This window comes from Andrena cerasifolii, chromosome 4 (genome assembly GCF_050908995.1).
Source record: "Andrena cerasifolii isolate SP2316 chromosome 4, iyAndCera1_principal, whole genome shotgun sequence".
Lineage (NCBI taxonomy): Eukaryota > Metazoa > Arthropoda > Insecta > Hymenoptera > Andrenidae > Andrena > Andrena cerasifolii.
Genome location: NC_135121.1, coordinates 9635904 through 9660982, shown reverse-complemented (window position 1 = coordinate 9660982; position 25079 = coordinate 9635904). Strand labels below are relative to the sequence as shown.

Sequence of the window (25079 nt, the reverse complement as noted above, 5' to 3'; positions counted from 1 at the left end):
CAATTGACCTACTGCTTTCGCTCGAAACCCAACGATACAGTCGTTCAAGTTCAAGGGCAGGTTTGACTCAACTTTTCGCAGTAATTCTGCAAAAACATCCTGTTTGTCGAAGGAACGAGAAAAATCCCAGTTCCTGGAACGTATTATTCAAAGATAACACCAGCAAGCTTATCTTTATTCTCACTAATCTCTTTGTACATCGTCACTTTTCTACGGAACAAGTCCGGAGACGTATTTTCGGCGGAAAGTTTATCCGGTTCGGACTGCTGAAAATATATCGCAGAAGGAAACCAAGATCAGCAAGGTTCCCAGGAAACGTCGGGTCAAAGAAAAATGCTGGAGGTTATTATCAACAAGAGACGGACGTGAGTTCTCGGCGGAGTTCGCGTTTTTTGATTCGTGGAAGTTGACAGAAACACACGTGCTCCAGGGAGCGTTTCGAGAAAGCGCGCTTAACATGGGGGCGGTTAAAAAGTTTTTAAACCTGAAGTCGATAACGCCAGCGTGCACCGGAGAGAGTATTCCCTTCGTTATTCTCAGTGCACGAGTCTCGCGATCAAACTTCTTGGGAAAGAGCAGCCAGGAGGCAAAATAAGAGAAGGTGACGAATCAGTTTCGCGGATTTCCTAAATTCTTCTCTGACAGCTTATGAATTTCCCGCGTCCAACTTGCCCGCGTCAAAGTGTGGAGAATTAATAAGTGCTGCGCGCAGCCAGTATCTGAGTTATCAGCGACAATAAATACTTAACGCTTCGGTGCCATAAATTTCCTGTATCTGACTTGTGCCTGATGTATTTCACTGATCGATCTCATGAATCTTCAGTATCTAATTCCTCCGCGACAGAATAAATTAACCGAATCGATCCTGCGCGTTCCAACTATCTAACATTTCCAATGATAAAAACTATTCCACGGATCAACTCTATCGATCACCACTATCTAGCTTCTCGCTGGCGAAATGAATCAAACTGGTCCATTCGGCGTGCTTTCACCGTCCGCAGGGCGCATAATTCGAGGCATAATGGAAAAAGAGCGATCGCTCGCGACGGAATAAATCTGGCTTATAAAATAAAAACACTGGTAGGTAAGCCAGATTCGCTTGCGTCCGAAGAGACATCAGCGGATCATAAATTCCGATATCTAACTTCCCCGGACGACTGCCGTTTCGCAAACCGATCCCATGAATCTCCACTGTCTCTTTCCACAATAACAGCGCATAATCCTGCAGATCGATTCAGCACGCTCCCCGTATTTAACTTCTCCCCGGTGGAATACATTAAGGCGATCGATTCCGTACGGTTCCCCACTTCGCAAGAAGCTTTCTTCCGATCGGGCTGTGAATGGAACAAGTGAATGGAGACGGCGAGCATCGAACTCCAAGAATCCACTGATTTTCTCATTAAGGATTCCATCCGCGCGCTGGATGAAGAAGCTGGGAACAGGTGAAAAATTTGCTGGCGAACGCCCGTCGTTTATCAATGACTCGCGGCTACTAACGAGGTGGGCAACGGCTGATAAAGAGACAAGCGCGTAGATTGCCCCCGTAGTTATGGTATATCACGGACCAGGAAGAACGGAAAGAGGCCAAAGGAGAGGCTGTCCCGCACGCGCGTGCAGCGAACAGCGACGGGGGAACGGTATCTTCATCTATTTCAGCGGATTGCCTTGTCGGAAGTATCACTCGACGACCGTTTCCTATTGTGATAAAAGCGGCACCGTGGATTCCTATCTCCTGATCCTAGCGCGTCGCACGAACCGCGAAACGATAGCGTGGTATCGCCTCGATGAACATCTCGACGAGGAACGGTGACGTCGACTGGCAACTGGAGCGCGACAGGATTGCTGGAAGTTGTTATTGGTAATTGCAGAACAGAAGATTAGCAATGGAACTTTCCAATATTGCAATAGGTACGTCAAGCATCGTTACCCTTTCCTTAATTCATCTCGTCGAAGGGAGTTCAACGTGAAAAAAAAAAAACAGAAGAGAATTTATATGAACTCACGAAAACAACGTGGAATCCAGCTACTCTACGAGGATGGCACAGCATCGTGGAATTTCCATGATAATAGGGGAGCCCAAGGTGTTACTGAACTCGTTTGGGCGCGCAGAATGAGTTTGTTTGCAGCGCGACGGCCTAAATAGGGGCGGCATTATATGTCGGTCACGAGTTTCCGAATTAGCGTGACCAGGTAATCCCCCGAAGAATGTGTCCGCATTGTCGGCCAATATTTTCGTTGTCCGTCCTCTTTGGAGGCTTCCTCCTCCACTTATCGCAACAGAAGGATGTTTGCAAACTGGCTCGGGCGTAATTTGCTCCTTGTGAAAACGGCAGCACGTGCCAGGGCTCTTTCTAGGAAGCATTCGCGTCGTGCTTGCTTTTTTTTTGGCACCACCATCACGGAACAAAGCTACGAAATTTCCTGCATATTCATCGACTCGATGACGGTCACGCCACCACCCTCTCCGGGCCCTTTCATTCGAGCACCGTGGGGGGGAGAGAGAAATTCGTAACCGGTCGAACCCTTCCGCGCCGCTGAGCGTCCTTTGCGGTGCATCTAAAATGAACCTTTCGTTCTTCCGTTGGCAGACATCGAGAGAGAGAGATTGAAGGAAGTGGAAAGGAACAGGGGAGATCGTTAAACGCTGAATTTGAGCTGCGCTGGCATCCGGATCGATTGTAATACAGGAAACGATCTGCTCCTAAGGCAACCACCGTAGCAGAAGAGTCAATCGTTCTCTGACAGCTGTCAGAGCTGCCTGGAAGCGCGTTTCGCGGCAGCAGTGTCGATCCAATGAGACCGTATCGATCAAACGATTCGTCCAATTTATTCAGCGATTTTTTAGCGAGGAGCGACAGCTCGATCTTTCCATTTAATCGATATTTAACTCCCGATACATGAGGTCCCTTTGTCCACGAACGGAGGGTGGAATCGAGAAGTGGCGCTCTCGAGGGTCTGACAGAGGAAGGAGAGGGGGAGAGAGAGAGAGGTCGTTTCCTGATCTTTGTCCCTGAAGGAGGATCTCGGCGAAGGTGACAGCTGTCATCGTAGTCAACCCGAGGAAAAACCCTTCTGCGGAGCCCTCGAGTTAGAGAGGAGGGTTGGACGGTAGAGAAACAGAGTGGATCTTGCGCGCAATTTGCCAATTTTATGCACACTTCGCGAATAATGATCGAAAGTAGAACACGTGACCGCGTCGCGGCATTGTTCGCCGCGTGACAATGGAATCGGATGTTTTGTTGGGGATAATAGAGCGCGTGGCCCACACGCTAATGAAAGGGTTGCACCTTTGAATACATCGAACGCGTATATATGGACCTATCTAGGGTTCAGCGGTGCTCAGACGCGTCTAGGTCGATGAAGAAGCATTATCGGGCTGTGTAACTTGATGGGAGGATAATAGATCCGAGATCTTTTGGACGGAGCTTTCATCAGACTTGAGAACTGGCGCGGATCGATGCCGCTGGAGAAAGTTGGACGATTATCTATTCAGGAGGTGGTTATACTATATGGAAGTGTATAATTAAGGACACAATGATTCTGCGTGTACGGAACTTCTTCGCATAAACCAACAGTCCACCCCCACGACAATCTCCAATTCCTAGCGGCAGCCAGCGTCTGTCACGCAGTTTACACACGAATGGCAGCGTGGCGATTGTTTTTCAAGCAATTACTCGCCGCGGCCGAGGGTGGCGGGATCAATTGCGATTAGGGAATACAATCCCGGCCATTATTTACTATCCCGGGGTTGCGGGATTTTTTAAAGTCTACCTCGGGATTCCGGGACTAATCCCGGGATTGGGTGACAGAAAATTTCAGTAATTAAAATGATTAATTATGTGCTAAAATTCTAAATCCTTACTGAAAGTAAACAAACTTACATTCTATCATTAGTCTGAAACATAAGCTGAAATCATTTTTCATAATAAAACAGTAGAACAATGATGAATAATAACGTCTCATTAAGTAGATAATATCAGTAAACCATTATAATGATTTCGGAAATGCGAACGTAGAAACAGCAAAGCACTTAAAGTACGTACGTATCTACAATGTTTCGACTTTACGTGTTCAGACAATTTGCGATTTGCAACTCGCGCGATTTCGAAAAAACGGAAAGTGAGAATATCATTGTAAAAATAAATATGGTGCAGTTGTATGCGACATAACATTGTTATTTAAATAAATCATTATTATCATTATTGTGCTTATTATTATGGAATCACTATGTTTATTTTTATATTTTTTCAGGTGTTCATAAAGTAATTCACATTTAAAAAAAAATCCCACAATTCTCGGGATTAGTTGCGTCAAATCCCGGGATTTTTGGAATCCGAAAAACAGCCGGGATCCCGTGTCCCGGTATCGTATCCCCTAATTGCGATGCAGCGATATGAGCACCCCCGTTTACGCGCATAGTTGGCTGCTAAAACTCTCCGCGCCGAGGCCAATGTCAGAGTTCGAACGTGTACCTTTAAAGCACGGCGGTACCAACAGTGCCGCGACCATTTGCATGCTTCGATTGTGCGAACGGTTGCACCGTAGCCGCGCTTTCTGCGCGATAGCACCGGGCTGAACTACGCTGAATAGAAGAAACCAAAAGTGCGATCCCGGTTCGAACGGGGACACGGGAAACGTTGTTCTCAGCAGTTTGTCCGTGAGTGACGATGACGGGGGGAACGCGGCGGCGCCTGGTAATCGATGACGAATCGATCCTGTCGCGACCGACGACGCCGCGTCGTCGCCTTTCGAAAACCAACAGCCCGGCATTTTTCCGTGTGAAAGGAACGCAGCGCCTCGTCGTTAAGAGTGGAATGCTCCTTGTTCGCGCGCGAAAGAAAATGATGGATCGAGCCGCAGGTGGAGCAATCAAGGGTTGTTTAGCTAACTGTTGCTCGCGGGAGGGAAAAAATCGATTGATGACCATCGACGAGAGACGGTCTGCGGCCAATTCACCGCTCATAAAGGCCGATTATTTATTCAAGTCGACGGACACTCGACGTTCCACATTTAGAGTATCCCGTCTGCGGAGCTAGTGAATGACTTCCGTTGCTGCGCGAACCGCGTTTCCCTTTAATCTCCTCGACACCCGACGTCCACGCATCGGCTCTGCCTTCGAAAATCGACGAGAGCCCGCGACTTGCGTGCGAAACACGTATCGCGTGTAAGCGGAGAGTACGCCACTCTAAAATTAATCCTGACGGACGGGGGAGATTCAACACTCTGATCTATTCGAGACTATTTGACGTGTACTTATGAACTTTCCTCCCCCGAACATGGGGCTAAAAGGATAATTTCGCTACGTCCTCTGTGGTCTATACGTACACTGTCGTTCGCGAGTGTGGGGACACCTACCTGCTCTGTGCGGAGTAATTGAACTCTAAAGAGTTCTACTTTACTTTGTATTTTAAATTAAAAGCAGTGTAAAGTACTGAATCTGTACCAAATGCCGTATTTTGCGGGAATACAGCAGGGCCCCAATATAATTGTTATTATTTTATATATATATATATTTTATTTCTTTCTGTTATTTTTATCTTTCTATGTAATAATGGTAATAATTTTGTATCTCTGTACACTAAAGGGTTTCCCGTTAATAATAATAATAATAATAATAATGCTTATGAACGGCAGTGTACCTCCCAAAGCATCGATGAAAAATCACTCCACATTGTCTCGCCACCCGTTCCACTGTACTCTTGTATTACAAATTCACGGTCGCCCGTTGTCCGATCTGAAGAAGTCTGAGTTTCGCCGCTGACAATCGCCTGGACGTTCCATATGTATAGACTCGAAATTGCGCATTGTTGGCCAGCCTCTAATGAAAGTTTAACGAAGTCGAGCAGAAACGGGCGAGGGTGGGGTGTTCGCGACCCTCGCGGCACCGAACAGGTCTAATTTCATGTGTAAATATCGTAAGACTCGCGGGGCGGAATAGGTGGCTCCTCGCAGCTGGTGGGCGTCCCTGAATGCATCACAGAGTCGGCGGCGAGTTCGCCAAAAACCGCGGCAGACGATCCTCCCGCGTCTCGAGGGAAAACTGCTGTTTGCAGCCAGGATTTCCGGTGCTCTTCTGGAATCGCGGAGGAGTGTGTGTGCCAAGGAAAGTAGCTTTGGGCGAGACCCGCAAATATTTGCCCCCGCGACAAGGGAAAAGGGGTCGCGAACATCCATCTACACGATCTTCCGGCGCAGGCAGCCGCGAAGATCGATTCAGCGATCGATTCGTTACCAACGGAATGATAATCTCCCATCTACTTGTCGGCTCTTTGTCCGAGGAAACGTGAATCGCGAAGCTTGCCCTCCCTGGTCCTCTCGGGGAAGATTGCGAACTTTTCGGAGGGATGAAGAGGGTACTTCTAATTACGAGGCGGAGTATTTGCTTTAGAAGCTGTCGACGCGGAAGTGTTACAAGTGATAAGTTGCTTGTATTATCCATTCAAGTTTGTTGTTATATTCGGAAGAACTCCCTTCCGAAAGCAAATCATCCCTCGTACGAGTCAGCAGACTATAAACCTGTTAAAGCAGCAACCACAAGAAAAAAGCTGTGATCCAGAGTATTGAGCACAGTGTTAGACGAGGAACACCTCCACAAACAGCCACCCAGAAAATCCGCTTAATTTTTTCCCCAGTCAGGCGATTCCGTGGATAATGGCCGTTCGGCGGACGTCCGAAGGATCCCGCTGACAAAGTGAGTGTCACGCGAAAAGACGCGTACCAGCGATTTATCGCGGCGTTACGTTCCAGTCAACATCTGTGGGAGGAGTTTTTAATCCCCCTCTAACAGGATCGACGGAGATTCCTTGTCCCCGGGGAGGCGTGCATGAAGTTAACGTTAAAGAGGTTAAGGAGGTTAAACCGCGCTTCTAGATAAGTCGCGATTGAATTTGGAGCGGCCAGCTCGTCGGTCTTGTATCTCTGACGGGTTGCAGGGATGCTCGAATTTATTTTTAAACCTTCCCGGCCTATGGACGTCATCGCTGAATTGAAATCTTTGCCGGAATTTCAGGCGGAACTCGCTTTGTTCGTCGCGATTGGAAACGGTGGATCGGAACCTTCTTTCCCGCCAGCCGCCTACGCGCGCGGCCCAAAATTCAGATATATTGGCTCGCTCGCTACTCGGACACCAGCGTTCAAATCCAGATAACGCGGAATATTAAAAAGAACGCTGGGTGCAATTTCAACGATGCGACAGTATCAACTTGGACCACTCGTCTATCAGGGAATCCATCGATTTTTCCTATCGATCAAATGTCCGGGCGACAGGGAGGCACTGGGGTGTACCAACATTCTGGATCCATTTGCAGATCAGTGGGAGTGTAATCTTGCAGGCAGATCTCGAGCGTAATTGTTAATTGCAAGGTGTTAAAGATTTTCAGTGGAAGGGCCCTCCACAGGATTTAACCCAAAACTTGCTACCTCCGATCGAAATGCCGTTCGAAGACTAGATACACCGGGAAATGTCGATCTGGATCGGTAAGATGCGGGGGGATTCATGGTCGCTAGTCGATTCAGGCCGGCGACCACAAAACATCCGTCCAATTTCGCGGACGAGCGACGTAATTCGAACTAGAAACGGACGCTGTGCCGAGTGCCGTCGGTTCGCTTGGACAGCGCGTCACGGGAACGTCGAAATGGAACACCGATCCAGACGGAAACGAGAGGTCGACACGGGGCTGGGCGAGATATACCGCGCGCGTACCGTCCCGAATCCGTAGTACTACGTGTACACAACGCCACCGTCGTAGAGCCCTAGAAATGCAGCATAGGAAGGAGCGAAACGGGGCGTCCTCCCCCGCTGACAGAGAAATTACATCGTGTTACGTGCCCTGTAAACGATACACCCCTTCGCCACGCAGCCGGAATGCGAAACGAGAGGCAGAAACGGCGCGGCGTCCCGCGACCGATCGCGAGCGTCTAACGGTGCGCGTCAAACACGGCAAACACCCGTGTGAATTGGACGATCGCATAGAATTTGCGATCACGTAGCATCCAGGCGGGGGACACAGGAAGCGATATGCATCCTTTCGTGTTCCTCGGGGCGGTGTCTGCGGAGGAAACAGTCTCGCCGCGACCACGTATCGCTGGAAGATGGCTTATCGCGGCTGCTGACAAATTTCGCGGTGACATTGCGCGAGCAAATCGGAGCATTGTGCAGTGACAGAAAATTTGTTGTTTTTTTTCTTATTCAAAGGGGGGAATTTATCTGGGGATCTTCGAAGTTTCGGCGCGGTCCCCTATTGTTTTCCCCTAATCAGGGTCGTGTACAAGAACACCTCGCGATTAGTACAGGCAAAGGGCCTCCGCGTTCGACGTACAAGTGGCTTTGCGTGACAAAACGTTTCGAATCCACGGCACGCGTCAACGTGCCGCGTTTCCCAGAGTCGCGACAGCTCCCAGCAGGGCAATATTTAACTCAACCCTGCACATTCGCGTGCACTCGGGACTGGTTTCAAGGCGAGATACGAGACAGACGAAGAAGGCGAGCACGCGTCGAGACGAGGTGACCGTAAGAGAAGAATTATTCGTCCACGTGGCTCGTGATCCGTGAATAAACTGCCCCGAGCGCCTCTGCGCCACCGTCGCTCATAAACGACAATGGGCTTCGATACATTTCCAATCACGTCGAACACGTCGCGGCATATTATTTATTCCAACCTCGGGCATTTTAAAAGTCTTGATATCTCTCGAAAGTTCCGACGAGGCTCCGAAGCCTTCCAGCTGCATCTTTTGTTCCTCGATGAATGAGAAAGTGGCAAGTGGTAACAGGAAAGTGAACAGCGCGCGTAGATGCGTGGCAGTTGCAACCAGAACTGGAGGAGTGTGTGCGTTCGGAATATTTCTGCCGCCACTTTGTCGTGGATCGAACGTGAAACAGAAGAGTCGCCGAGGCTGTTTGAATTTTTGCGAGCTTCAATAAATATTCGAAGCCTGGCTGATCGAAAACTCGAGCAACACGCCCATTGCTAATAAGTAATCGTTGGAGCTGCATGTAGAAACGACAGCGAGACGAGTCTGGTGCATCACGATGCACTTTGCTGCACCGCCACTCATGCGCGGAAAAACGAGTCGAACGCGTGCTGATAGAGGGACCGATCAGTTAATTAATTACGAACGCGCGGGGACAGTCGGTTTTACTGTAACATCGCGCTCGTCTCTTCCTCTTTGGGTTTCCCAGGCGTCGCAGAATCGCAGCTCGCGACAGCGAGCTCTTTCAAGGGTATCGGGTTCCCTTCCAAGGCTAATTTTCAATATACATTAACATTGCGCGCTTCGTGTTTCTGCGACGCGTCTAGCTCAGGCGACTTCTTCATTCATCAATTCCGAGGTTTCTTTCTCCTTTTATCATCGAATATTATTCATCATTCCACTTTGCGCGCACCCTGAGATGTATGGTCACCTGTCCGACGAAGGGATTTCATTATCCACTCGGCAGCAATAAAGTCGCGCAAATTGCTAAACAGAGACATCGAAATTTGAGTGTGACCGGCGCCCAGTGAACCGGTCAGAAACCAGAAATCAATAGTTTCGCAAGAGAAATTGATTATTTTGCTCCAGGAGGATTGGAGTTTGCTAGAACGCTGCGGGAAGTGGCTCCGGGAGGAAAGAGTTGGGAAGTGGAGCCACTGGGGGCTAGTCGGGGCGGTTCTGGACCAGGTTTCGCGAAAACTCGTAATAATAGAGCGCGAAATCGAGGGGGCAGCCGCGGTGCAGAAGTTTCAGCTGTCTAGAGAGGACTAGTAGAAGTAACACGGCACGTGGCACCGCCACGCAAGCTATTCTTGGCTCGGATATCTGCGGCAGCTTCTTTTTGGGCGGATGAACAAAAGGCTGCGCGCTCGCGCGCGCTGCCCAGCTGAATCCATCGCGAATTTGCAGGACAGGCGAAAACGTGCGACTATTTATTTTTCCACGAGCGGGATGCCCTGGAAACGCCGCCCGTCAGGGGGGAACGTCTCTACTTGAATGGCTCGTGGAATCTTGATGATGTTTGGCCAAGGGACACCGAAATAGACACGACGAAAGGGGTAGGGTTACCAGAAGAGATGATTTATGGCCGGTCATCGTTCGAAGGTGAGGATACATCGGCGGTGGACAGATTGTATTATTCAGGGGCCACGCTCGTCCGCGAGCTTGTTCAAGGCCAAAGGTGAGGATTAGTAATGTGCGGCCAGAGATAAGGATTATGCAGAGCCGATGCCATTCAGAGGCATCGCGGAACGGATACATTGTGTGTCCACGAACAGAGGTGTGTCGAGAATATTCGAGGAGCAGAGAACGTCGGAGGATGATTCTCGAAGCGTGTAGTTGTCGGAGGTAATTGTATTTAGAAGGGTTGGGAAAGTTACACGGTGGGATTGGAGTAGCGGATTGATTACCTCGACAGAGGTCGTGCACCTTGATAAACGTTCTATCGAACGCCGCAGAGGTGCTTGATAAGCGGAGATTATGGCAACGACGCGGTGGAAATAGTGGTGGAGATTTATCGATAGTTTTCAATATCGAAAGCTATCGATATTTTATACGACTATCGATGCTGATCGATATGCCATGTTTTAAAATAATAACTATTATAATGTTTTTAAGTAAATGAAGAACTTCAACCGTTGTCAGAGTTATGCAAGAATTATCTCTGTATTCCGGCTACTTTCGCAGAGTATGAAAGAACCTTCAGTAAAACTCAACAAATAATTTTCGAGAGCGGGTTCAGAATAAAAGCAAAATATGTTGACTTAATCTTTTTTTTTTTTAAATAAAAATTAATGGCTATTTTCGTACACTACTCTTTTTTTTAAACACTTCCTATATTCTTCATTTTTAATTCTTTTCTAATTGGCATTGAACACCGATTATATTCAACTGTTGCTAATTTTTTCCAATAAAGATGACGATTATTATACGCTTGTAATGTGTAGGTACATACGTGATAGTGGATTTATGTTACGGAAACAATCGATAATTAGCAATAGTAGGGATCAAACTATCGATTACTATCGCCCACCATCGATAGTCACGACCATCGATAATTCTCCACCACTAGGTGGAATGACCTTTAAGCAAGCGGGACGAGAAAAAATGCTGGAATAATATTCTGAAAGGCGACACGAGCCACTCGTACCTTCGAGAATCGTCCCTTTAAGCGGCGGAGAAAAAATACGAAAGGGGACTCGAGGCTGAGAGGCTGAAAGAGACCAAGGTAGAGGCTCGTAACCCCGGGTCGTGACTTAAATCGAGTTCTGGTCATTATCCGCGAAGTTCGAGCTGGAGCGCAGCGCGCGACCGCGGGGATTACGGGGTAAACGTACCCTCCCTATCGAATCATCCTCCGCGTCGATTCATAATTCCACGAGAATTTATTACTCCGCTCCAACTTCGCGGTACACTTTTCTTTTCTTCTTTTCTCTCACCGTTCGCTCGAGTTCTCAGCGAGTGTCGAGCCGCTGGAGAGGGAGGGGGTTGCTCCAATTACCGGCGAGGGTACGCCAGGTTCGCGAGATAAATCAAGATCCTCTGCAATTCGGACTAAGATACTACTAAAGGCCGGATCGTTAGATGAATCCTCCGCTGTGCTTTCCCTCCGAAGGAGATTCCTAGTCAAAATGTACAGTCCAACGGGTTACAGGGAAAATAAATAATTCCCCTGGCGCATCCAGGGACAGCTCGTTTGGCGTTCTCTTTTTGCTGGCGTGCCTCCGCGACGGCCGCGGACGTCCCGCGAAAGAACACGATAAACGGACGGATTTCACGAAAACGAGGGGGACGGGGCGAGGGAAAAAAGAGCACGGGCGTCGGGAAGGCGGTGAAATATGGAGGACAAATTGGTCGGTTGGTTTAGACGGCCACAGTTGGATACAGATATTCATAGCCACTTGACCCGAATGCACGGCGAAAGCAGCCGCGCCGGGAGAGGGTGCAGCCTAATAAAACGTAAAATACGGGGTGTAAGCTGCATTTCATTACTCCGCCCTGGGGGCTGCGACGGGGTGCACTTCCTTCTGCTTCGAATTGATACGTTTTCCTTCACGGGCTGCGCCTCTTTTCCCCACCCTCTCTTCGCCAATTCCATCACGATCTATCGCGAGATTCGAACCACCGAAATTTGAAACACCACGGGAAATGCGTGAAACTATTTGAGTCAGTAAAAATGGAAAGTTGAAGCGATGTTGGAGATTCTACGGAACTCGCGTACTTGAACGTGATTCCTCTTCGTACAGCCACCCCTGTTTCGCAAAATAATTTGCTGAAGGGTCATTAAATTATGGCGCGAGCCAAGGGGAGCTTCAATGGACCGAAAATATTATGGAAAGTTAGTAGAGTGTCCAACGTCTGCGCGGAGAACTTGAGGGATAATCGTGCAACCCTCGAAAACTTTCGACTGGATCGATCGCCGCTCTGCTATACCTGCACCTCGAAAAACGATCCCGTATTTCAGCGTCGAGATAGAAGGAAACGGATGACACTGTTCCCTCCGAGCGGGAAAGAACGATCGTTAGCGTCAGTCTGGAAACCATACGAAACTCTGTCCAACTCGGACGAAAGTTGCCGATAAATCAAAGCTCGGTTCTTGCGACAGGCTTAATCGAACGTACAGATGCGGTTGTGTCGGTAAATTAATCGTCGCGTGCTTTCAAAGGCCAGCCGGGATTTAAAGTAAACTGCGATATTATCCTGTCGCCGAGGAATTATGGGGCGGCCGGCGCCGATAATATTCACAATATTTAATTAACATTCGAGGAGCCGTTCGATAGGGCACCCAGTAGCGCGTAAACTGGTCCTACGATAAGTTTCGTGCCGACTCGACCGTGAATATTAATTACAACGCTTTTTTTCCCCTCCGGTATATTTTGCCGCAGCGATGTCCGGATTCAGAAGAAAGAAATCCGGGATACCCGAAGGAAATTGAACGACCGTCCTTGGACGTGGCTTTCTTTCGCGCTTCGCTACGCAATTTCATAAAGAGCAACCACGTCGGGACTCGGGCAGCAAGCGGCAATGTAACGCGAGCTTCGCTTAACATTCCGCGGGCTCGTGTTTTCGTTAAAGACGGACCGCTTTCCCTAATGAAATCCCTTGCTGGATGTTCTGCTCGTAAAGGCCTGTAACGAGCGCCGCCGGGGGAGGAGCTGGGGGAAATTAAAGGTCCAGCTGGGCCAGGCTCGCGCCCCTTCTTTTCGATCGATTTCGCGCTCCTGGCTGATAGAGAGTGCCTCGAGATGCGAAGCGTTGCTTTTGATATTTAATCGGCAAGAATGTATTTTATATTTTGCTAGATGGCTGCGCAACTTACCGGCCACTCGAAATATCGAGTGTACCCTTGGACCTCGACGAACGCAACGCGCGAAAGGCTTCGCTATTCTCCATGAATTACGAGACGCGGTGCCGGGGCGTGGATCGATTGCAATGTAAACAGAGGATAAGCCCGTGATTAATTTGCGCGGCGGGGATCGCGATGACAGCGCAGAAATCCGCCGCGGATGCAGTTCCGCGTGGAAAACTGCAACGTGTCCGCGCGGCGTCTGGTTTTCTTATCCGCGCGATCGGCCGCTCGCCTGTAGCCGGCGCACGTTCGTTGCCCGCTGATTCATCGCAACAAACTAATTTGCACGCGACAATTACGAGGAATTACGATGCCCGTGTGTGTACACACGAGCCCGTTCGCCTACGAGGCCGAACGAATTTATTTCGTTCTGCTGGCCGTGCCGCGGCGATAATTAACACGGGCTGAATCGTTGTCAATTACTGGGACGCGCGTTACCCTCGTTATTGAGTAATCCGTTTAGCTATCTGCCGGGGAAAAGCGCGGGAAACGGGACAATTACGCGGACTGGGCTTGCACGAAGCTTTGCCGCTGTTTTCTTCCTCGGGGAATGGAAAATTTCAGAGGCAGTTCTCTTGCGAATAAATTTTTCCACGAACTGTTAATCAATTTTCAGAGTCTCAACTTGTTGGCCGTGGGAAACGCGGGTAATTATTTAGAAGTTTTCCATCCTCACCGATTTCAAGGATTTTTGGATATATTATCGAGATCAAGATTCTGAACAACTTTTTCCTGTACATGTTACCGCCGCACGACCTTCGTTTTCGAGATATTTGCGAAAAAATTCTGTTCGTTTATTCCGGGCGCAATGTATTCCTTTTTCAAACTTGTCCCGGGTATTAGTATTGGTTGGGGCTAGATTAGTGCGGGGGGTGCGTAAAGCATGATAGCGAACTGATGTGAGTTTAGGGATTTGAACCAGAAACCTGCCGATGCCCGTCAACACCCCGACTCATATCGGTTCGACACCATGCTTTACGCGCCCGCGAGCGGGCGCGCGCCCCCCGCGCTGATCTAACTCCAACCAATACTAATACCCGGGACAAGTTGGAAAGCGGAATGCGCTGCGTCGGAATAAGTCGAAAGAAATTTTTCGCAAATATCTCGGTAACGAAGGTCAGCTTCGTTGTTTGTTTTGTAGGTAGGTATACAGCAGAATACATTGTGTATAGAGAATTCAACCCCGGGATCGTAATCCCAGGATCCCGGCTGTTTTTGTGGGTTTCATTTTTATATTTTTCAGTTGTTCGTAAAGTAATTTACTTTTTTAAAAATTCTCGAAATTCTCGGGATAAGTTGTAATTTGATGTATCAAATCAGGGGAGTTTTAGAATCCAAAAAACAGCCGGGATTCCGGAATTGAATTTCCTAATTGTGTAGTAGCAAACAGTTTTTTCGCGAATATCTCGGAAACGAAGGTCGAGCGGCGGTAACCTGTATAGGAAAAAGTTGTTCAGAATCGTGTCCCCGACAACATATCCAAAAATCATTGAAATCGGTGAGGATGGAAAACTTCTAAACAATTGCCGAAACGAGCTTTATGTAGTAGTTATTTGGGAATGCTTCCATCTATCAGTAAAATTATATTTTCTCCTTTGAAGTCACGATTAAAAAGTACCTTTCCCGCTGCAGCAACGATTCCCTTTAGCCGTTGTCGCTATTCGAGATTCAGCACCTATGCGGAACACTGAAATTTCCCAGGCAGATTAGCACGATATTGTAAAAATCCGAAGGCAGAGGTACGATCGGGCCTGGAAGCACTTTGTTTATCGCGGAAATCAGTAATTAAGCTACGGTTTCCGTCGAAAGCTGCGATCGCGAAGAAACGTCTAACCGCCTTAGCTCGCGGCAGCCATTCCTCGTGGCGCGCGGCATCTCTTATTAAATCTCGGCATGAAATTATGATTAAGCGTGCACTATCGTAGCGTCGACGATCCTTGAGGGAGGGGCATACTCGGAGGGTTTATCCGGGGCTAACCGTCTGAGGAAAATATTATCTAACTCGACTGCTACGTATGCACGGGCACCCCTGCCGCGGAATACTCCCTCGAATTCAGATTCATCTATTCAGATTAATCCGTGCCCCGCTGCAGGTATAAATCTCCGGGTCCCTTTTAATTTTCTGCAACATCCGACCAGATGATTAACCGTCGCCTGTAAACTCGATGCACTTTTTACGAGCATGCATTCGCCGTGCTCGAGTTCTTTATCTTATGAAGAAGGGCCGTCCGGCATTACAAGCCCCACGATTATAATACCACTGGTCTAGAAAAAGGAGCACGGAGGATAGTAATGCTGAGACGCGAGTATCCCCTCCGAAGTTAAAGATATGTCGAAAGATGTACGAGACTTTAGAACTTACATGGTCCACTCGAGTTACCCAACACGGCTACAATAAGAAAGGTGATACTCGTGGATGGATGGGTCATAATTCTGCGCGCCACGATAGTAACGATAACACACCGCGAGCTAGAGGGGCTCGATTACTCTCCGAAATCGGTTCCGACACGATCGTTCGGAGCGGAGTTTCCCAGCGTCCCGAAGATATTGATTTCAGCCGCGATTTGCCAGGACGCGGTGCTCTGGAAACGTGGAGGCTCCTCCTCTGGGGGAATAAATCCCGGGGGAGGGTCGCCCCAAGAGGGAGAAAACGTGAGAAATCGCATCTGAGGGGACCTACAGGGCTTATCTGCTATCTTGTCGGTTATTGAAAATCGGCAGCTCGTCTACGGTAGTCCGCGGAAGAAGGGGGGGCAAAGTGGCGTCGGTTGGAAGGGATGAAACGAGGGTAGACAGTGTGCAAAAGGGGAGCGGGCTGGAGAAGTGACAATTCGTACGTGTGATCGGACGATCGCGACAATCGAGGTCGCTTGTTCATCGATTTTCGCTGATGCGCTCGACTATCGCTAGTCAAGGGAATCGTTCGATCATCAGAAAGTCTTCAGAGGAGGAGGCTGGCGTGGGTGGAGAGGCGCATGCTTGATGATTTACTCGTCCCATTGTGCAGGGCTAAACACGTGTTCCTCTATCTGTATCTTAATTGTAAGAAGCATCTTGTCTCGCACAGGACGCTTCAGGATTGTAACTGGAAACTCAATTGTTAAGCTACAAGTAACCATCCTGTGCTTTGATATAGCATTCGATATCACAGGAGCCCATCGAGCCAGCAAGTAGCTCCTGAGGATCGACGAGAGAAATTCAATTAAAGAGTCGCTAGACCAACGAAAGTGCCAAAAAGTAGCTCCTTTCCATAAATCCTGCTGCAACACTACCTACACTTCTGAAGCGCTCTACATCTCGCAATCCCTCATCAGCAATGCGCCTAGAACAAGCCCCGGAACTTGATCCCAGCGCAATAAACAATACTCCCCAAGCGAGCCAAAAAAAAAGAACACACATTCTCGGTTTGCAAGCGGATATCTGAATAGAGACTATTGCGTCGCGTGCACGCGTCCTGAATTTCCTTATCAGAGCCCACGCGCGGCTGCGAGTCGCCCGAGGGGGTGGAGAACAGATACGCGGGAACGGCGCGTAAATCATAGAAAAGTCGCCGCGCAGAGGAGCGCGTTTTGTTTTCGATTATCCAGGAACGAAGGCGGCGTGCTCCAGCCGGCGAAAATTTTGTCACGTGAAACCAGTCCGCGCTAAATCACGTAAGGCGTGAACGGAACGGACAGGTCGAGCAACCGTTACCATCGTTCACGCGATATCTAAACGGGGAGGGAGGCCCAGAATGCGACTTGGATGACTTGCTGTCCTGCGTCTAATATCGCCTGAAAGCTGAACGCACGCCCCTGGCTGACGCTTTCCAGCGCGGCTACTAAGTGGCGCACCGCGATGCGAGTCTCCTCTCTTCCGCCCGTCAGGTGTATGCAAATAAACAAGCCGGGAGCCGCGCAGTAACCGGCACGGTGGCTAGAAAGAGGGGTGGCCAAGACGGTCGCCCCGAGGATTTAGACGTAACGAGGCTCGAGAGGCAGGCCTACTTGACGGGCTCCGTCAGACGCAAAAAAGTTGCCGCGTTTCCTGAGCCGGGAGTGTCGCGTGGGCGGCACAATTGCCAGTGGAAAGCAGGGGGACAATTATCTGTCCAGGTCCCTGGACAATGTTTCCAGCGTCTTATCGTGGGCCGCGGCGTTACTTACAACGCTTGCTCCCCTTTGTAATTTCTGCAAGCTCGTAAAGTTCGCACGGTGTTTGTTGCCTTGCCCGTTCCCGAGCTTTCGATTACGCACGCTGGTGGCCTGGTGGTTACGTTTGCTTTACGATCGGGGAGGGTACGGGTCGCCATTGAGAAGCCCGGTATCGTGGCGATATCTGTGTACAAATAGCGAAAATAATGCAGAAGCCGATACCTAGGCGTGTCCTTCGGACGAGAAAGATAACCGGGGACTAATGGCCCAGTGACAGGCGGACAGCGGAGTGGCGTGACGAATCAGCCTGTCAGAAGAGAGATGCATTGTCTGGTTCGGAGTAGAAAATCAAATTTTAAGGATAAGACTGATAAGAGGGCTTTTGGGCGAGTCCTGGTGGCTGGTAGTTGAACGCTGCGCGCCAGGAGCGTGGACCAGTTATCATTTGTATCTTTCCTCTCGTTTCAGGTAACGACAGTGCCGGACGAGGGCGAAAACAGCTTCAAGATGCCCAGGGCTTCCGTGGTACACATGACGTCGACGGCGACGAGGCCGCAGCACATGTCGCAGGTACTTATCCCCTTACCTCGCTTCGCAAACAGATACGCAGAGTAATATTCAAACGAACGTCCCGATTGCTGTTCCGCTCTTCCAACAACCTACCTATCCACATCATCGACAGACCCCTCGAGACTCTACATCCCCATCAGACGCGGCTGACTACCATTCACCGGATGTTCCAAGGAATATTTAAAAGCGGTCTCAGGGAAATACACAGAATCGAGGTCTAATCCCGTGCAATTGTAGTTATTAACAGCGAAACGGATCCCCCCGGTCCAGGCCTGTGTATTCCGCTAGGTTCTCGAGTAATCCGTAACTAACGAGCTGGGCGAATCTTTCCTTCTTGGCATGGGTCCATATTGATATGCAAATACCGAAGATAGCTGCGAGCTTAATTGAGTGGTCCGGCTTAAAATGCATATCGACCGTCCAGGCGGTCTTTCGACTTAACCGCCTCGCCTCTCGTCCGCCGCCTCTATCAGCACTTGTACAGGGAGATGCATACACTTTGCGAGGACTGACCAGCCATTTTCATAATACCAGTCGCTCTAAAGACTTTCAAAGCTCTTCCCCCCCTTGATCCTCCTCGCTTTTTCTTCCTTGCTCTCCTTTTTTCTTCGTCGTCGCTCTCCTTTCGCCGTCAGGGTCGGCTAACAGTTTTAAGCTAATGGCTCTCTCGGTTAACTTCCACCTAACTCAGGCACATCCTTTCTCGGCGTGGCTTGGCGCAAACGAGCTTTTAACGTCGTGCCTCTGGCAGAAGAAACGCACCGGGAAACCTACAGACACACACACACACGCGCGCGTCACCCTCTCCGGGGAAATTCATACTCCCTCGAGGATCGTTTGCCTGAATTTTCAGCGGTCCCGAGCATTTCGCGAGTGAAATGAAAACTCGCTGTTAGCCTGTGTAACATTCGCGAAATTTTACGACACGGCCGGTGTTGTACGCTCTAACAGGCGGGATTCTTGTCTCGCGTTTAGTGGATCCTGCAACTGCTGCAGCTGGCACGGATCTACGGTTCAGCATCGTCTCCGCGGGCGAATGGAAGATGCGTCCTGTTGTATGGGCTTGAAATCGACCTTTTTACGCAATCGATTTGCGCTAATTCGTTTTAGAAAGCTCGCGACAAGTACAATGAACAATGTACGTATCAGTCCGGAGCATTGGAGAGGATCCAATAAACGGAGCGAAGGCATCACCCGCTATGAATAATTAATTAGCCGCGTCGTCGCGCAGTTGATCGGCTTTAACGCAATTCCCATTAAGCCGGACCCCCGACGATCATCGTGCATCGTTATTGTGGCCGATGAAAGCCACGCATCCCCCGCGCGATAACGGCCGTTTTATTATCGTTGCAGGCTCTCTAACAGGCGCCATCAATATTTGCACGGCAGAACAAACCAAACGTACCGCGCGCGATACAAATCCATTTAGCCTCCGCCCCCCGAAGTGGGAATTAGATTTCACTATTATCGGGCGCGGCTCGTGCATCAGAACGGAATCGTGCCCGCGGGCAGAAATTGCCGGGATCGGCTCGCGGTGTCCCTAACTTTGGCGATGTCCATTATACAGCAATTAGACGGCGCGGATAATCGAGGGCAGTAGCTAGGTACCCCGAAATCGCTTCGTTACGGCACAGATCTCGCAGCTCTTCACTCGATTTCCACCCTATTGCCGAAGTTCCCACGCTGCCTGCCAGACTTGCCCCGTGGGACTCGCGAGCCTAATTTTAACCGCATCTCGAAACATTCGACGGGATCCGTTGAGCGCGGTGCTCGGAGGCGTGCATAAACGTTTGACGGACACGTGCAACGTGCAGCGACTGTAAACACTCCGTTGGAACATTCGAAGTCCGCCTGAAGAGGGTCAGCGCGTTTCTGTCTGACATGGGTCACCGTTTCGACGCCGCACAGCGGGCTGCCTCGGGACAACGCGACCCAGGTTTACCGTAGTTTGTCACACGGCGTAAACCACTGCGCCGTGACTCGCGCAGCTACTTCTCCATGCCGGTGTTCGTGCCCGGACGATCGTGGAACGCAAATGCGCGAGATGTACGGGAGACGGAGGCAGATACTTTTTAACCGCGATCGGCCATGAATGTCTGTGCCCGCTCTTGCATATTTACAATGAGAGCTTCGATCTGCCATATTATCCCGCATAGGTGTCGCACAAGCTGACATCGCTGTGCTCAGTGATGCTCTTGGCTCTATTCGGGTGCTATTGTATGTAAACCATCAGCGAGTCAAGGTTCTATTGTATTCGAGCGAGGATATGTGTTCGTTTTCTTTCCTTCCCTCGATCAAGACGCGAGGATTTTGTGGTAGACGACTTCGTAGTTGAAGATCGACAAACGACCACGCGCGATTGTTGAACGATCAGACGGATCTCGGGTAGCGTTACGGTTTTCGCGCGGTCGGTGGGGGACAGGTAAAAAGCTCGTCGATTGGAAAGCGGCCACGCGACCCACGCGGTTTATTGTCCGCAGAAGTCGGATCGACGCCGACGGCGGCGGTGTCCGTCGCCACGCGACTGTGGAAAAGGTTAGCAAGGCGACGCGCTTTAATCGCGCACGACAGGCTCGTCCGCGGTGGGGGCGCGATATCGAAAGTCTATGCAAATTCACGTGGGATCGGCGCCGCTGAGTGTCTTTCGGAATTCCTTTAACCTATGCCGTAGGGAACTGTACCGGACGCGGTGCGCCTTCGGACCGCGCGCAACGAGCAGAGGGAACTGGCGTACGCGTACGCAGGCTGCAGTTTAATATGAAATATCGACGGAATTTTCGAACAGGTGCGAGTGACGCGGCTTTACGGACCCCGCTGAAAAAGCCGCGCCGCTTACGCGCCCGCGAATTCGCGATTTCTCTGCAACGTCTGTCTCGCGGTATCGTCGCTGCCGTTCGGGGCGAACGATTTATTGGCAGAGCTCTATTAGGATGCTCCATATTTAGGGGGTGCTGTGCAGAATTGTTCGGAGAGCGGACGATAATTGCACGAACAGCGCGAATAATTTATTTCTGTCCCCTCTGGAGTAGAGGAAACGCGCTCGCAGTGTCGCAGTCGCTATAGACGACCGTGGCCAATAATGTATCGGGCTGAAATCGAATTTGCCACGTGCCATAATTCAATGTACAGCCAATTTCACTCTCTTTCACGTCGAATTAATGCACTTATCTCGGCGATCTCTTAAGCGCGGCAATTCAGTTTACGCGAAGCAACCGCGCCGCAACACGGTGCCGCGCACTGCGCGATAATTACAGACACACCCTGCATTATCCGCCGTATTACGGCTCGTAAATAATGCTTCTCTAGGCTGACCGACATGTTTCGGAGAAAAAATGGACAGCCGAGAATCGAGAAACGGAGCCTCGACACACATTATCGTCCACATTCTTTCGCGCTGGGCGTTGATGTCATCTCTATTTTCTGGTTCGCGCAGCAGGGATATCTGGTCCCGGTGCAGAGCGAATCGAGATAGCAGAGTGGACGCCGGTGGCTGGATTTCGCCTGCAAAAAGCTCGTTTCAAGTAGCACGATGGTGGGCAAGATTTACGTGTATACCAGACTGCCTTACGTCACTTGGCGAATCGCGGAGCCGCAGACGGGTTAAAGTCCATTCACTCTGGCGCAATCAGGGAAGTGGAGGACACTTGAAGCACCTAGTAACTCGAAGGAGACGCGCACCAAGCAAACGAGACTAATAGGGCGCCATGTTTCCTTTGGATCACGATGTACTCTAGGGCGAAGTCGAAGGGTCTTGGAACTGTCAGGTTTAATATAAGTGGGACCAGGTATACAGACTCTGATGTAGATTCTAAACTCGTAGAGCCGGATATATACCACCCCTGACTTGCGAGTGTATCTGCAGTGGAACTTGGTGCTCGAGAAGTAATGGACAACGGGAAGAATCAAACTGTGGGCGACTTGAAGGCTACCACAAATCCTTCAAGACACCTGCAACCCATGGAAACACTCCGGGATCCTGAGAAATCCAGGATATCTGAGCGTACCAAGACACTCGACGAACCAGGAACCTCCTACAACCCCCAGAAGCAAGGCGCCGCTGGAAGTCAGCATACAAATGACTGCATCAGAGCCTGACACGCTCGGAATCGTCGCTATCGAATCTAGCAAAGCCAGAGCCGTGGATGTTAAGCCCCGCGAGACCTTCCACTGGCAAACACAGTGATACAGACCTCAAACGCAGCTCCTTTCCATTTCGAATGCTCCGAGCGTCCTCTCTGCTGCTGGTTGCAACAGGCCGAATACCAAAACTCCTATACACAGGCGCATCTCCCTGCAGCAATGTAGAGGACCATTAACCGATGATGCAAGCGAAAGAACCGACGTGAAAAGGCGTTGATGGTTCGTGCGGGGTCTAAGGTCTGATTGTTGCATACACATCCACGATTTTTGCATATGAACCGCTATCTATCGCCGTGACGCGAATATGGAACCCGTGACTATTACCTAGTATCTACCACAGTAGCACATTCTGTTTCACCTACTCCTCCAGCCATCAGAGAATTCTAGGCACAGAGCCCGCGGTATAGAGGACGGAGAGGCAGCAACATGTCGCCTTTGTGACATCGAGACGTGCTACATGTTACTCGCCTCCCATCGCGAAAGCTCGCGCGATGCTCGCGAGCCGGCCCAGTGGCGAACACCGTTTCGAATTCCTCTGCAATTCCGTCGTCCCGTAATTTCTCCGCGGCGCGCCGTAAAATCGGTGGCTTCTCCGCACGCGAGAGGAACTCGGGCACTCGGCCATTGTCACGCGGCAGGATACGTGCACTCGATGCACGTGGTGCTCCGGGAAACGGCCGTTGTGGATGTGCCCGCGGCTCGAGCCCCGCCAAATGTTTAGTATTCCTCGCGAAGGGTCGAGCTCGGCTTTCAATTTGCGGCTAACAATTTGTCCGGCGGCTCCGAGCCGCAATATGCGAGCTCGTGATATATACGGCCACAGTTCCTGCATTTGTCAATGAACGAATTCGCGGCTCTCCGGTTCCCTCAGCTAGGGAATATAGGAAAGCCGCGAGCTATGCCTGGTCGAGAGATTAATCCGATGACTTGAAATCGGGCTTCAATTCTCCGTCGAGTCTATCGAAATGTATGAAACTTTAAGTAGGTACGATAATTATGAAGATTTCCTCGTTTAGGTATTAGCCACCCTGGCGCTATCGATGGGAACGCTGTCCTCGGGCTTGGCAAAGGGCTACACCTCGCCAGCCTTGGACTCGATTCTGGACAACCAACCCCCTCACCTTTACCAGTCAACGAACAACGACACCTGGTAAGTCGTTTTCTATCTGCGCGATCGTAAACTTGAATGACCTAGCGTGTAGAAATATCCAGCGGCGTTGTAATAGGCGCAGCGTGAGCTGGAAAGGTGAAACTCGGTAAGTAATTGTGGGTTATACGTGTCGTGTCCGGTAACGATTAGTGTCGGTCGGCAGATAAGCAAATTAAATAAATACCACGGGATGTCCCCCCTCCCTGCCCCTCCCAGCGCCACCCCCGCGTCGCTAATAAAGCGCGGCCGAGTATCTTAGATAATTCACTTAACAAATGCATTAACGTCACTCCGTTCCTTTTCGAACGTTGTCGCACACTTTCTCCGCGATAGTGACCCGACTTATCGCGCTCGCTATAAAGGAAGCACGGCCGCATAAAGTAGCAACGGGCGAGAAACCCTTGCCCCATTAGTTATACCCGGCTTCTGCGCGCAATATTCTTTGCGTAACGTCGGATATTTATGGCGAACAATTTGCTCCTGGGCTGGCCGTAGCGGTTTGAATTAACCGTGGGCCTCATTCAAACGTTTTAGACCGAGATAACATAGGAATTCCAGGCGGCCAATGATGTCGTTACGATACCAAGTACCCGCTTAATTGATTGATTCTAAACGAATGTAGACAGACAATTAGGTATATAGTTCTATATGAACCTAGAGTTCAGGGACTAACACTTCGCTGCAACTGTCTCTGTCTTCCAACTTCAAACCTCTAACCCACAACTTCGGTATAAACAGAATTTTGAGAAATAGCAAAAAGTATGCTATGATAAATATAAATAGAATTTTGAGGAATAGCAAAAAGTCTGCTATGATAAATATAAATAGAATTTTGAGGAATAGCAAAAAGTCTGCTATGATAAATACAATAGAATTTTGAGGAATAGCAAAAAGTCTGCTATGATAAATATTAATAGAATTTTGAGGAATAGCAAAAAATCTGCTGTGATGAATGCAAATACGAATTTACTCTTAAGTATCCCTACTTCGATGCGACGCACGCTCTGAAAAGGAGCGCGATATTTGGGATTTTTTTTAAGAGAAACCCTCAAATTATATTAATTGAAAACTTTATGCCTATATTTCCACATATTTAGGTAACATTTAAAACAAAATTAATTTATAAAAAAACGATACCTAAAACTTTGAACGCGTTTTTCTCAAAACGATGTTCTTCCAATTGGTTAGCATGATATCTAAAAAACCATTCACCCGATTTACTTCAAACTTGGCATATATCTTCAGTAGATGTCCCATTCTTGCTGGTACTAAAACTAAGTCGGTTTTTGCAGAATCAGACTTTTGCGACTTGAAAAACCAGCGAATTTTTTGCAGAAATCGATGTCTGTTTCAGACGCCGTCATTTTTTTTTTAATTTTCAGTATTTCTCATTTAATATAAGTAGTTCAGGCGATAGCCACAGTCATACAGATTACACAAAATTTTAAACTTTCTATTTCAGACAACTACAACGGCTGATTTTATGCTAACAATGCGCATATGATTTTTGTAAGGCGGTCTATCTGAAGCACCATAATTCCGGATATAACCACTATTTTTGCACACAATTTTTTGTTCATATTCTCTAAAGATTGACAAATGAAGCCACAAAGCTGGACGTAAATATATTTAATGGTTTTGTTTTAAAAAATTCCCAAAGTTCGCAACATTTTTCGTCCGTAAAAGTAGGGAGACCCTTTAAATCTGAATCACTAAAGACTACATATTTCCCTGATAGGTACTATACTAAACGAAATCCTTCCCAAGC

General features: G+C 49.2%; 2 protein-coding genes across 3 annotated transcripts in view; one reads left to right on the top strand and one right to left on the bottom strand.

The window, feature by feature from the left end:
• The window catches only part of LOC143368515 (mediator of RNA polymerase II transcription subunit 20-like), a 101466-nt gene that overhangs the window by 67192 nt on the left and 9195 nt on the right, over positions 1-25079 (bottom strand). The gene's annotated exons all lie outside the window — the stretch shown is intronic.
• The window catches only part of LOC143368512 (facilitated trehalose transporter Tret1-2 homolog), a 70007-nt gene that overhangs the window by 42794 nt on the left and 2134 nt on the right, over positions 1-25079 (top strand). For both annotated transcript variants that reach the window (XM_076811310.1, XM_076811311.1), the window contains exons 2-3: positions 17920-18021; positions 23178-23311. In XM_076811310.1, the coding sequence (XP_076667425.1) occupies positions 17920-18021; positions 23178-23311 (236 nt within the window). The remainder of the gene's footprint in view (positions 1-17919; positions 18022-23177; positions 23312-25079) is intronic.